General features: G+C 42.8%; 1 protein-coding gene across 1 annotated transcript in view; it reads right to left on the reverse strand.

The window, feature by feature from the left end:
• Positions 1-9,966, reverse strand: part of aatkb (apoptosis-associated tyrosine kinase b) — a 74,068-nt gene extending 64,102 nt beyond the window's left edge. Inside the window, exon 1 of the mRNA XM_075458291.1 lies at positions 9,552-9,966. Within this exon, the coding sequence (XP_075314406.1) occupies positions 9,552-9,627 (76 nt within the window). The 5' untranslated portion in view covers positions 9,628-9,966. The remainder of the gene's footprint in view (positions 1-9,551) is intronic.
• Positions 9,967-14,850: the final 4,884 nt, after the last annotated feature.

Raw genomic sequence — 14,850 nt, forward strand, 5'->3', positions numbered from 1 at the left:
GATGAGCCAAAATGAGTAGCCAGATATCCTCCAATTGGTCCCTCTCACAAACTCTGACCAGTATTTTGTTTTCATTGCTGCTGTATGAACAGAATTCATCGTTAGTCGTATTATAATTAGCATCAATTCTCACTGCTTATTTGACAGTTTCATCTGCTGCAGCTCCGACTCTCGTTTTTTTCCTCGTCTGTCATCGTCCGTCTCGTCTCTCTGCATCTGGTTGTTTTGATTAGAAACTGCTTATTTTCTGTTGTTCATGTCCCACTCTAATCCAGTCTGGCACGAGATCCTGGAAAAGCAAACCAACAGCTCTGCGTGTTGGAAATGAACGTGCAGCGTTTCCAGAGTGATTATAATCCTTTCCCCTTAACCAAAATCAACTATCTTACAAATTTAGTAGAAGCCAAAATATACTTGATACCCGTCTAGATGAACATTTCTGATTGTGGTTCGTCAGAAAGAAGCCAAACACACACGGTGCATAGTTTGCATAGAGCATATTCTATAAATACGCTCTTATACGCTCTTCAGCATAAGAAAAAATCCTGTTTACCTGAAAATATAAACATGTTTGTATCCTTTTGAGAGATTTTGGCTCAGATTATCAACAAGATGGAACATTTTTCTGTCATTTGGAAACATTTACCCACACATTTGTAAACATAAGAATATCTCAAACTGGGGGGGTGCCATCTACAGCCATCTAATAGAGAATTATGTTTATAATGACACAGCTTCACAGCCACGTTGATAATCACTCGACAGAGCTTTACTGTTCTAGTCTGATGGGTTTCCATAAAGCCAGTTCCCCGTCTACCTCTCAGCTCCTCCCTCGCTCTGCTTCAGGATGCTCTTGGACTCTAAAAGCAGTCGGACCATTTTGCAGCCGGCTCAGCAGAGCAGACGATGAATCCCTCTAAATCTCAGGCTTACCGGCCTGCTGTGATGCTGCAGACACAGCGAGGGCTCCGTCGCACTTTTACATACAATGAAAGAGAAGACTAGGGAATAAGTAGGGAACAAAGCACAGCAGATAACAGGAAAGGTTCAGGAAATCAAACCTTAAACGGGAAAAGAGCGGGATGACAGAGGATCAATATCACCGATCTGCAAGTGCTCTGCAGTGTCGGTCAGTAAGTGCTCATCTGTTGACTCCAGGAGTCAAATGATCGGTCTTCCATCTCATCCAAACAGAGCAAAGATGATTAGCGGCCGTCTCTAACCCGGTTTCAGCCCAGAGCGATCAATCTGTCACTAATGTCTAATGCTAAAAAGGTGACCAGGAGCTGGAGTTATAAAGATGGACTCACAGCAATCAAAGAGAGAGTTTCCATCTGTCCAGGGAATCTTTTTTTTTGTTTGTTTCGGTTTGTATCTGCAGACACTTCTGAGCCAGAGGACCTTATGGTGACACGTTTAGCGTTTATATGCAGACAGCAACGCTTCTTTTGGATGTTCCACAAACTTAAGTTACAAAACAGAAAACTTCTGTTTGGTGTATTTCTTCATGCTGCTGTTAATCTTATTAAAAAGGATCTTTGGAAGTTAAATATCGAGATAAAAAAAATACATATTTTCCGTCAAGATGCGATGCAGCGTGACTGTTCAGCTGTTTCTGTTTGCAGAGAATGAACACGATAAGACGTTCCTGAGGATATACTCAACAGCTAAAGGGAATTCATTCTTTACACATACTGTGTGTGGACAAGGCAACTGCTTTTATTTACAGCTCTGCTCACTTCAGCCTTGTGTAACGGGTCTTTTGTCACCGCTTGCTGTAAAACAAGGAGATGAAAACAAGCCTGATGCATGCTTCTTGTTATGCAAATTAAAATTTTGTTCGGTGAATTCAATTTTTGTTATTCAATTTTTTTTTTAAATTTTTTAAAATTTTTAAAATTTTTGTTAATTTTATATACTTTTTTTGCAATTCATTTTTTTAAATCATTTTTTAAATGTTTTTTTATATATATATATATATTTTTTTTTTTAATTTTTAAATTAAAAAAAATATATTTAAATTTTGTTTTAATTTTTGTTATTTTTTTAAATTTTATATATTTTTTGTTATTCAATTTTTGAATTCATTTTTTGATAGTTGAATTCAAAAGAATTCACCCAACAGTTGAATGGAAACAGGTTCTGTCACAGGGACCCATGGAGCTCGACAGAAAACCATTTAGTAAAACAAGTGTCGGTTTATAAAATTCAGAAAAGCATGAATGAAAATGTTTTCATCCATCAAAGAAAACTCATTCAAGTCGCTCCAAGTTTCTCTTTCAGCTCATTGCTTTGTTTTCATGACGGGAGTCCACAGTGCTTAAAGCACGTCTCAGATAGAGGCGATGCCTCAGAGAATAAAACCCCCATCAGACCTGCCATGTATTCACTCAGCAACACAACAATCTGCCTGATCAAACATGGCTGCCGCCCGGAAAGTTAACGGCTCTCATCAGGAGCTGCAGAGACGGACACGCCGGCCGGGGGATGCAGCCGCAGCGCAGAGGAGATGGAAACAGGTGACGAGTGTCACACTCCATCATCCGTCCCATTAGTCAGACCCACTGCAGGACAAGATGGAGGCGGCAGGCTAATAAAACTTGCTCAAGGGCATCGCTGCAGAGATCCTGCAGGAGGAGTCTGGGCTGGAAATATCTGCAGAAACGATCAGTGGGAGGATTGAGCTGCTTTAAACGTCGACCTCCAGTGGCCTGAAATCACCTTCAAGGCTTCAGATTACACGCAGCGTTCTAGTGTTGGAGCCGGTGTGGAAAAGCTCTGCGATCGGTCCTGTTTAATGTCTGAACATTTCCACATGTCCTGTGGTTGAGCAACAGAGAGTTTTTAATCTTCTAATTGCCCTAAAAGCAGCAAAATTATTCAACTGGATTCCTGAAGGAGAGCCAACGTTGTACAGCTTCTTATAAGAAGTGAAACTGAAGCTAAAACTAGTTGGTGTGCGACTCATAGAACATCCTGTGCCATCCCCGGGTTAGAATGTAAAATAGTTTTTTATTAAACCGACCAGGGGCGGAGCAGTGATTTTAAATGTGGGCAAATTAAATGGATGGGCATAAAGGGCCATTTCACTGCATTTTTTGCCTTTTGATCGCCCTAAACTGGGTCCTGTATGGAAACTACAATTGTTACACTGCTCAAATCTGGATAGAATTATTCTAAAGAGGCTGTAGATTCATTAAAACCTTGTTTGGGATTTGTGAAACCTTTTTCTGATTTGTGAAAATGCAGAACAGGGTCATTTTACTGCATTTTTTTTTGCATTCTGCAAAAAAAAAAAAAAAACTCCTCGGTGGCAAGGCCCCGGGGGTGGATGAGGTCCGTCCTGAGTTCCTCAAGGCTCTGGATGTTGTGGGGGTGTCTTGGTTGACACGCCTCTGCAGCATCGCATGGACATCAGGGGCAGTGCCTCTGGACTGGCAGATCGGGGTGGTGGTCCCCCTCTTTAAAAAGGGGGACCGGAGGGTGTGTTCCAACTATAGGGGGATCACACTCCTCAGCCTCCCTGGTAAGGTCTTTTCGGGGGTACTGGAGAGGAGGATCTGCCGGATAGTTGAATCTTGGATCCAGGAGGTGCAGTGTGGTTTTCGTCCTGGCCGTGGAACAGTGGACCAGCTCTATACCCTCCGCAGGATCCTGGAGGGTGCATGGGAGTTCGCCCAACCGGTCTACATGTATTTTGTGGACTTGGAGAAGGCGTTCGACCGTGTCCCTCGGGGACACGTTGGAGAGACTATGTTTCTCGGCTGGCCTGGGAACGCCTCGGGGTCCCCCCAGAAGAGCTGGAGGCCGGGGACAGGGAGGTCTGGGTCTCTCTGCTCAAGCTGCTGCCCCCGCGACCCGATCCCCGGACCAGCGGAAGATAATGGATGGATGGATGGATGGATGGATCTCCCTAAACTAGGTCCTGTATGGAAACTACAATACTTACACTGCTCAAATCTGGATAGATATTCTAAAGAGTTCTTTCTTCTTTCTTTTCTATTTTCATTTGGACCATCTAAAACCAGAACCTGTATGAAATATAATTAAATATGGGCTTAATTATACGGGTAAGACGCCCATGAAACCGACTGTATGTTGTCTAGTAGCAGACTTGAAGGGAAAAAGCAGCAGTAAAAGTATTCAGGTTATTACATTTCATTCCCCTGCTGCTTAACTCTCAGCTCTAATGAGACTCCGTGTGGGAGAGACAAAGTTAGAAGTCTGGAATCTACAAAACACACCGAACACAAAGGGTAGCGTCACATGAGACGTAACCTTCCCGTCACCATCGGCCTGTGGCCTCACCGCTCTGCCCTCCCAGTGATATTTAAAAAAAAAGGGTCATCTCATAGTATGACGGAGGAGCTTCTACATGCAGCATGACATTTTTAATTAACTGTGGCATCAGCTCAGAGTCTCAGACGGTAGGAGGTCCAAACCTCCCGCACTCCTGAGGACTGAGCTGAGGCTGATTCCACTGGCAGAGCGGCGCTCGGCCTGCACGCTGCAGCTTCTCTGCAGCCACGAAACGGGCCGAGAGCCTTCAAACGGGAGGCTGGAGCAGCCTCTCTGCTGCTGTGCAGCAAAGCAAACAAGAGGAGAGCTTCCCTCCAGGATCAATGAAGAATTACACATCATTATTATTTCATTAAGTGTGCCTTTGCATCTCCACCAGGAGCTTAAACCATCACAACTCTTCTCGTACAGAACGCACGCCGCCCGTCTGAATCCACTGGGACGAACACGAGTTTCTGCTCTGCTCTCATCCGTTTGATGCTTTTACTGGAAAACACACAATGATATACAGCTGAGATCTGCTTCTAAACAGAGGTTACCTCCACCAAGGAAGTTGGGATAGGGTTTCTTTCTTTTTAAAAAAAAAAAAAAGTACTTTGCTGAAACACATAGATCAGAAAATAAATGAAAGAACAGCCTTTTCAGAGAAGAACATAACCGAGATGCAACATCCTCAAAATCCATAAAAGAAACCAAAGTCTCATTTTAGACCTGAAAGATGAGCAAAACCCGATTTTTTTTTTTTTTACATTACAGGAAGTGTGCCATAAAAGGAAAATGACCGACTGCTGAGTACGTGCACAAAAAGGAAATACCCCTTTAAGCCAGGATAGAGCGCTGGGTGTTATACCGAAACAATGCTGCCATGGTGAGTCAGCTTGTGTGTCACAGTACCTAATAACCCCCTAAAGTCACATCACAATAGCTTCAACAGAGCTCACTGCTACTTACTTTTGCATTTGGTGCATTAAAAGCAAAGTTACAGCACAAAAAAATGTCATTAAAAAGTAACTTTTGAGCTTTTTTAAATGACTTTTCATTTTCTTTGCAGCTGCAGCTCCCAATGAAAACCCCACAATCATTTCTGAGACCTGAAACCTCTCCAAGCCCAGTTTTTTTTAAAGTTTTTTTTTAAATGCAGCTTTGTTGCAGATGCAGCCACAACACCTGAAAACAGTTTGTCCATCATCATACTGCCTTTCTGATCCAACATGCAAACATCAAGCTTCACAGAAATTCACCCTCATCACAACAGCTGGACTCAGAGTCTGTTTTCCATCAAGAAATATTTTTCTTTGAGAATCTAGCAGACACACAAAGAGGCTCTGTGTGAGTGCGGGAGCCATTAGGAATCAGAGGCACGTCTGCAGCGGCAGCCTCACTGCAAACACTCAAAGTGGCAATCATGGAGCGCCGAAGACACAACAGAAAAAAGGGAAAAAGCACTCGGTACCGTCTCTGTCCTTTCATGTCCTCAGATGAGGAGGAGTGCTGGTGAGTTGCTCCTAATAGGAGGTTTGCAGGGAAACTTTAAGAAGCTGCTCAACTGCTCTAAATGGCTGGAACCCAATCTGGAGTCAGATCTTTGTGCCCTCCACTTGTGCAGGTCACCAACAGGAGTCGTTCATTCAGTGGGCTTCGATTTCAGTCAAAGCACCGCCACCAACGACACTAAGCTCGCCCTTTTTCTCCGTTTGAAGGCCAAGCAACACGGTAACCGACCCCTCTGACAAAGGTTTACCTGGAGAACAGGAGTTCTGCTGGAACTCTGAACGCACAACGTCCTGCTTCCCCTTCCCGACCGCACAGTCCAATCAGAGTGCACTGCTGTGTGAACAGCCAGGAGCCCACAGAGAAATGTGAAATGGATAACCTGAGGCCTGGGACACCGGCCAACGCTGCCAGTAAAATCACTCCCCCTGCTTTTACTGAGCTGTGATGTCATCCTTCTACCCCTTACACAACTGTCTGCACAGCCAGGAAGACTCAGATCATCCTGCCTCTCCCTTTCACTTCAATCCTTTTTGCTTTTGCTCTTCTATTTCTCACTTCCATCAGGCTATTTGTCCTTCTATCCTTCCGTCTTCTCTCCTCGACGTCCTAAAATTTGTAGATAAATTTACAGATTCTATGTTCAGTCGAACCTAAAGAAATCTGGAATCGTTACATTCATGAGAAAAATTATCCGACTTACAGGTAAACACCTGAAATATTGTCATCAACCACTTCCCTCCATGTTTAACTGCTGAAACATGCTGCTGTGCTTCAGTTTTCACTCTGTAAACATGATATCGAGCTCTCACGCATTGATTAATAAAAAAAAAAGACAAAATATTGTGGTCCACGTCGTGTTCCTGAGGAACTGCAGTCATCAGAAAATTAAGAAATAAGATAACAGACTGAGGAAAACAACTAAAATTCAACAAAGTTTTATTTTCTAGAATGTTCAAAAGCTTGCTGCCAAGAAATTTAGAATAGAAAAATACTTTATTCATCCCCCAATAGGGGAAATTTAAATTAGTCAAGTAGCTCAATCAATAAATAAATAAATAAAAATAATAAAATAATAATAATTGTCATCCCTTCTCTTTCACCATGATGTCCCCTGGTTGTTTGTGACTGCAAAAATCCTGAAAAATACCTGAATTTTTTCTTTTTAAAATTATGCAAATTGCTTTGAACGAGCATCTCTGTTCTCTGCACAGCAACTCATTGTCATTTCAGCACCTTGGTCAGCTCCTTGACAACAGTTGCCATGTATTTTTTTTTACATAAAAGATATTAATAAGAACGCGAAACTACCAAAGATTGAATTACACCACGAGCTGAGCACATAAAAAAAAGTGGAAAATGAAAAAGGAAGCAATAATCTGACACAAAGAACTCATGAAAATTCAACCCATCAGATGTAAAGCAGCCTGTTCGAATGTTATTAAAAATCTGTGTGAAAATGACATCGATCTCATTGTTACCGTTTCATGAAGAGTGCTGTTCCAAGGTCCTGATACAGCTCTCATTTCTTTATATTTTCCTTCCAAGCAGCCAGAAGTGGTCCTGATCAACAGTTCTCCAGCTTCCTGAAGGTCTTTCAGAGTTTTTCCTTTGGACATTTTCTGATTTTTTCCCTCATTTTCAGTCCTTGTACCTGAGCATTTTCAGAGGAATGTGTTTTTTCTTTGTTAAGCCACTTAACTCTGACCGATGAATCATTCAGACATAAAAAAGGCTCCTAACTCAAGGGATGAACCAGTGTTGTGTCCACACAGAACAGACAACTTAGCAAAGAAGCCATTTTAAATTGGATCTTTAGGCACTTTGTTCCCAGCAGCCTGTCACAGAGACACATCATTTGTTCCCATTTATTTAGCTGCATATATGAAAAACAGCAAAGATAACACAGTCTGACAGACAGAAAACAGGATTTCTGCAGCAACAAGGTGATTCCCAAAGAGCTGTTAGCTGAAAACTTGGCATATCTCAGCATGGTGTGCAGTGTGTCCTTAAAAGATTTGAGGAAACTGGACAAGTGGAGGACAGAAGAAGAAGTGTCAGGCCTAAAGAACTATCTACAGCAGATGAACAGGATCTGAAAGTGATGTCCTTAAGAAAGAGGAAAAAACTCCAGCAAAGACCTGACACAGGAGCTGAGAGATGCATCTGGACCTTCAGCTGATCCATCTGCTGTTGGCCCAAGCCTCATCAGAAATGGGCTCCATGGAAGGGTGGCTGTCAGGAAGCCGTTCTTAAGGAAGGGAAACAGGGAGAAAAGGCTGAGCTGTGCCAAAGGACACAAGAAGTGGGCTGAAAATCAGTGGCAGCAGGTCTGATGGAGGGATGAATCCTCCCCAGAGCCCGGAGCTCAACATCACTGAAGCAGTGTGGGATCATGTTGGCAGAGAACGGAACAAAAGGCAGCCCACATCCAAAGAAGAGCTTTGGGATGTCCTTCAAGAAGCCTGGAGAACTATTCCTGAAGACTCCTTAAAGAAAGGACAGAAAGCTGTCTGAGAGGGTTCAGGCTGTGTTGGAGGAGAAAGGAACTCAGAGCAGATATTCACTTTAAAGCTGCTCAGAACTGAACTAACTCTGGTTTTAACCTTATAAAGTTTCCTTTTAAGTTTCAATAAATCCCAAACCATTTCCTTCTGTATGGTCCATTATGATGTCATGATGTACTGTGAGGTGAACCTGTAGTCACCATGTTAGGATCTGAATAAAGAAACAGCTTGTTAAAAGCAACAAACAGGATTCTTTTTTTTTTTAAATCTTAAAATGAAACAAAAGACAATATTTTGTTATTGTAATTTCCAGCTTGGACCTGCATTCCTTCCAGCCTGATTTCATTTCATTTTGGAGAACAGAAAAGGCTAAATTTGTTTTCCCTTCCAGTCGCCTGCTGCAGAGACCTAAACGCTGCACTGGAGGGGGAGATTTATGCGATTCAATTAATGTGTTCTGAAAAGGGTGGCAGAGCATTCTGAAACCGAGGCCGCCTCAGCAGGAAAAACATGTTCGGAGGACATCGAGTGGAAGACGTTTGGCTCTGGTTTTATGGCACACGGAGCCCCACATGGTGCCAAACGTAAAAGAGTGAATCCATTTATCCTCCACTGATGGAAACTAAAGGAGACTGCTGCCTCTATAAATGTATTTTATTTATACAGACAATCCTTATGGTGTACCAAAGTGCTTTACAGCAGGTAATAAATAAAGAGAAGAAGAAGTAAAAACAAATAAAAACATAAAAGCACAGATAGAAATAAATATATGACCATAAACCACCTGAATGACAGTAAAGAAGCTGCTGAAATAAAAAACATTTTCAGTTCATTTCTGCTTGTTTCATCACAATCTGCCTCCATTCATCATTTCCCATAATCCCCCTCTTCCTCGGCTCTAATTGGACCACTCAGAGGACTCCTCTGTCCTCACCTTTCACCTTTTCCTGCACCTTTGAACCTCTCAGCAGATCTGATCTTTCCACCCGAATCAGACCGAAGCTGCAGCTCTTTGCCTCCCAAATCCCAACAAAAGCATGCAGGACACACTCAGCCTGAACACTATTCTCACAGATACAAGCGATTACATCATTTCTAAAGCCTGTAACTGTTTTTTTTTATATAGATTTGGGCGAACAGAAAGGCTGTGTGGGCGTCCAGCAGCAACAAATACAGTTTCAGTTTTCAGGGACCATGATGGGGATTATTCACACGGCCCCATTCTGGGGTGGAAGCGGCGGAATGTCGACTCACCTGGGTTGAAATGGGAGCTGAGGGCAGAGCCGGGGCTGAAGAGGAGCGAAGACATGGTCGCCAGGAGCAGCAACATCTTCACAGTTGCAGAAGCGAAAGAAAAAAACTGCGGGCTTCGGAGGGCGGAGAGCTGGAGCGGACCGTTTCACCAGCACAGCTTCATGTCTCCGCGGCGGCGTCTTCGTTTCCGCTCATATCTGCGCGTTCAGAGACGCTCCCGAGCCGCTGGGGTCAGATGGGCGCTGCAGATGGAGATGAAAGTCCCCCCCACACACACACCTGGATGCAGTCAGACCACCGGGGACATTCCTCATGTGACACCTGTGCACACGCGCCAAACCAAAGCCTCAGGCTCGTGTCAGAGCCGCCGGAGCTGTCCGAGGTGCTGACAGCCAGAGCGCCATCTTGCTCCGTAATGCGCCCAAAGAGAATTTCTGGAGCGTTTTTTTTTTTTTTTTTTGCGGGGGGGAGGGGGACGTTGTAGGCGGCGGATAGGCTACTGCGCTGCCTGAGCATCCTCAGCAAACTCAAACGGACAGCACAGAGCTGAACTAAAGTGGAGCAGGACACTATTTTTACAGCCAAACAGGCACATTTTGCATCTCCAACCTCAGAGCTGAAGGCGCCACCGAGTCTTTGGTTTATCTGACTTCACAGGAGGTGTTTCAGAGCTTGTGGGGGCTGCAGCTGCCTCCCTGCCTCATGGCTCAGTGAGATGAGCAGTGAAATCATTAAAAAAATTAAAAAATAAACTAATCTAATGAAGGGGCTGTGATGTAACACAGGCACGGAGCGGGCCCTGGCTCTGTGGACTACCCTCACTCTAATCCTAAATGCTGGATGAGGCCCCCTCCCCCACCCGGCCGGCATTCATCCCCTCCTCCGCTGCCTCCCCTCATCCTTTCTGCCCATCATTTCGGATTCCTGGCAGGAGAGCGTTAACTTTTCTCTGCGGCTCTCACACGTTTACTATGTTTGGGATGCTTCGCCCACACCAAACCACAGAGATGTCACAGACCGAGCTGCCCAAAGCGGATGAAAACAGATCCGCCTCAGCACAAATCCGGTCTTTGTCAGACCCTCCATCCTTCTTGTTGTACACCCGGCTCCTTATTGCATGCCTGAACAGTTACATAAGGCTTCATATATTATTAAAAAGACACACAGTCTTGATGATTTTCTCAGCGCTGATCAGAATACAAATAGAGCAACATCTTAAAGATGTACAAATCACAAAGCCCCATGTAAGAAAGAAACAAGCTTTGGCTGACAAATCATGACATAAATGCATCTTTTCTCTCATTTCTGCATTTTCTTCTTCTCTCTTTCTCTCAGTCAGCTGACAGCAGGTCCTCATACGTCCATTTTCATCCAGAAATTGTCTCAAGGAGACTTCCAACTTTCATTTAGGTTCCACACAAACACAACAAGTACCAACAACATGGCGAAGAGTGAGCCTTTCCATAGAAGTATTAAGTATTATTTAATAAAAGTACCATTACCTCATTCTACTACAAGTACTGCAGGTATAAGTCCTGCATTTGTAGTTTAAACTGCTAAATGCAACCAACTAAATACAAACTCTGTATCTACAAAGCTTTTGGATATAAAGTGCTCATTCTTAAGTAATAAAAATTCTTATTTTCCCACATTTCTATACAAATTAAACATATGAATATAGCGCTGTGTTTTCCTAATGAGTTACCTCAAGTGTTAAGCCCCCACATACAAAATGCACTAAAGAATGAGGATTTTATCCACCTTATGAGCTGTTGTGCGCTTCTGTTTGAATATTAAACTGGTTTTCTTTAAAATATTGATGTTCCAAGTATCCAGGACATCACAGTGTAGCAGGGGTAGTGTGAAAGGAAACTGCAACTCCAGTGGTGTTTTACTTTTTTTTCTGTCCATTTTCATCCAAAACAAAGGGCTCAACGAGACATCTGACGTTTATCGTTGTGCAGCATCTCCAGAAGACGTCTGAACATTTAGTTTTTCCAATATATTGAGATCCTGATAAAAACCTCAGCTCATCGACAGTCGACAGTAACATTTGCAGCTTGTAGTGACATTTTCAGACTAAATACCCCCGCACCATCTACCCCCAAATTACTCTGGATATAAAATCCTCTTTCTAAAAGGTGATAAAGATGCTCAATTTCACATAATTATAATGAAAACTAACACATTTATTGTGCGTTTCTGCTAAAAATCACATGAAAACCTTATTAAGTGTTGGTTATCTTGATGTTTTAAGTATCCAGAACCGATCAAAGCGGAGGTGGCATGAAATGAGCCGGCAGGTTCGGTGATGTAGTGCTTGAAAAAGTCCCTGAAAAGCATTTAAATAAGGCTGCTTGAACAGATTTGAGATTAGTTCTAAACAGACGTTCGGTAGTAGCTGTGGAAGGAAACCTTTTCAGCTTCGGATGAATTTCTCTCGGGCACTTAAATCAGCTCCAAATTAAACTAATCTTGACAAACTGCGAATGTCTACAAAGGAAAACAAGAACCAGAACCAGCGACAAGCTGAATTCTGTCTGATAGATTTAAAAGAAGAAATGATGATGATGTGTCCAAACAGTTTCTAAGCCATGACCCTCAACACAATTTAACAGCAGAGTCGGGGTATTTGTTCTCCTGAACTGACATCTTCTAATGTTTTGATGGGCATTTGGGTAACTTGGAAGCATTTTCATTTGATTTCTCTTTCCCTGTAAATCAGAGCTGAACTCTGAACTTCTGAAGGATGAGTGGAGTTTAACCCCCGACCTTCAGTTAAATCTGATCCTTCAGTCTTCCTGCAGGGACGATCAGAGCAGGAACATGTCTGAGGAGGATGCTGTGATGAACGCGGGGGAGTGAGACGCTTCACATCTCCCTATTTTTGGACACTCGGTTTCTCCGAAAGGAATATTCCTCCCTAAATTTTTCCACTTCTCCTCCTCCGCCTCCTCGTGTTTCATCGCGTCATATAGTCTCTGAAACGTTGTGTTGCATGTCCGCCGTTTCCCTGGAAACAGAAAGGAGAGGATGAGATGGATTTCAGCAGAGCAGAAAGAGCCTCCGCTCACCTCACATCTCACTCATGGAACATGACGAGCTTTCATGTCGGCCACGCTTTGGTTTCTGTTGGATGATACTGAACACAACCCGATGTGTGTTTTCGAGGTGAGGAAAGCAGAAACTCTCTCAGATCTGCGCAGGGCCCGGAGCAGGCTGGGGTCCCTTTTGTTTGGTTTGGGGACTGTAAAACCAGAGAAAAGCCGCTCCGGCAGCCTTCTGTCAGATGCAAACACACTTTCCTTCTTCTGACAGGTTTTTTATGAGGAGCAAGGACTCATGAAATGCTCTGCAACACAACCAGAGCACATTTCTTTGGTCAATCTTGACATAATACGGTGCTTTACTGTCTCTGGGGTTCAGTAAGAGAAAGTTGTCTCTCCATCCGCTTAATTAAATTCGCTGGTTCCTCAGTTTGTAGATTAACAGATCACAGCTCTCACAGCATAAACTTACTCACCCACTTATGTCCTGGAGGATTATCAGGCTGAAGTCTTTACTGACTTTAGCTTTTAAAGCACTTCCTGCTCCTCTGTGGCAGGATCAGCATCCTCGTGTGCTGCTGCTGACCTCCCAGACTTTCACTTCTTTCCGTTATTCTAGTGACAACTGAACGCGTTTTTCCTGGAAAGTCTCTTGTGAACTGCTCCGGTCACATTAACATAAATGATACGAGTATGAATCCCACAGATCGCATTATTAGACAAATAACAGCGATGTGTAAACTGTCCTTCACTGGAAAAAATGCCCCTCCAAAAATAAGTAAAAGAACAACAAATACAAGACGTTTCTGCTTGAAATAAGCAAAAAAATCTGCCAATGGAACTAGTGAAAGTCGGCTTGTCAAGAATAAAACGTGATATTTGGGACTTTTGAGATAAAAGTGATCCTGAAATTACCTTAAAAACCTCTTCAAATGTAAAAAAAAAGAGCTTGTTTCATGTGAAATCTGACTCAAATCAATTTGTTTTCAAGACTTTTTCATTAAACAAGATATTCAAGATGTATTGTATTAAAACAAGTCCCTATATCTGGCTGAAATGGTACTTGTTAGGCAGTTGTGTCTGATATTAAGTGTAATGAGATACTCAATGAGACAAATATACTTGGTAAGATTTAGATTTTTTCCAGTGTTCTCAATAATCTGCCGCCACACAGCTGCTTTGTTTCTCAGCATCTGAGCCAAAAAGAACGAGAGAAAACTGTTGGAGCAGCAGCTTCGGCTACCTTTAAACGGCATTTTCAAGCTGCGAGTTTGTTAGCTTGCTGTGAATTTTCATGGTGAAACTGCAGCTCTGGAAGGACTAAAGGAGGTTTGTATGGTGGTGCAGCCGCTCTTCTGACAAACTTTAGTGGAGACGGCGTCCTAAAGACAAGTGAAACAACACTATGACCGTTCGATAAACTTAAATACGTAGAAAGTCTGGTGTTTCATCTTCTGTCCACCACTGTTACACGACCACTGCCGCATGCTAATATCAATAATTATCACAGATATAACATTTGGTGAGAAAATTGTCTCCAATCTTATGGAAATGGAAAATATTGAGCACGCACTGTCTGAATGAAGCATGAGGAAGGTTAACATGCTTCAGCCATCACAACAAATAAAGATGAAGATAAAACACAGAAAATAGAGGCTGAAAGCTCATAAGTTTCTACCTAAGTGTGGGTAAGATGTGTCGCTTTAAGGAAACAAATGTCTCTTTACTTTCGCTTGATAACCGGCTCATTCAAATATCTGCTCTGCACTAAGAACAGACGGATTCTGCAGTGAAATCTCTGATTCAGAAGATTCAGAAACACTGGGGAGCTCTGTGAGCCGCAGCAGAAAGGAGTAAAGTCCTCCAGGTTAAAGAAGGATGGAGGCTGCCATCAGCGTGTAGTTTAAAGCTGCATCTGTGACGGTGTAAACGTGTTCATCTGGGAAGGAAACAACGCCAAATGATTCATAAAAGGACTCAGCAGGGAAAGGTTATAACCCACTGAGACCATATGGATCATTATTGAACAAAAAGTGAAAGAAAGGAGGTAACAGAACTGTCAAACGCCTTAAATCCAACATATATGAAGTTAATGCAGAAAGAAAAACATTTAAATCTCTCTATTTCAACATTTCATATGCCGTCACTGGATGTTTTCAGTAAAATATAAGAGTTGCATGTTTCATTTTAGACTTTGCATAGCAACAAACTCTGCTTGTGACTTCTGAGTGGACACGAACTGAAAGCATTTT

Source organism: Odontesthes bonariensis, chromosome 23 (genome assembly GCF_027942865.1).
Source record: "Odontesthes bonariensis isolate fOdoBon6 chromosome 23, fOdoBon6.hap1, whole genome shotgun sequence".
Lineage (NCBI taxonomy): Eukaryota > Metazoa > Chordata > Actinopteri > Atheriniformes > Atherinopsidae > Odontesthes > Odontesthes bonariensis.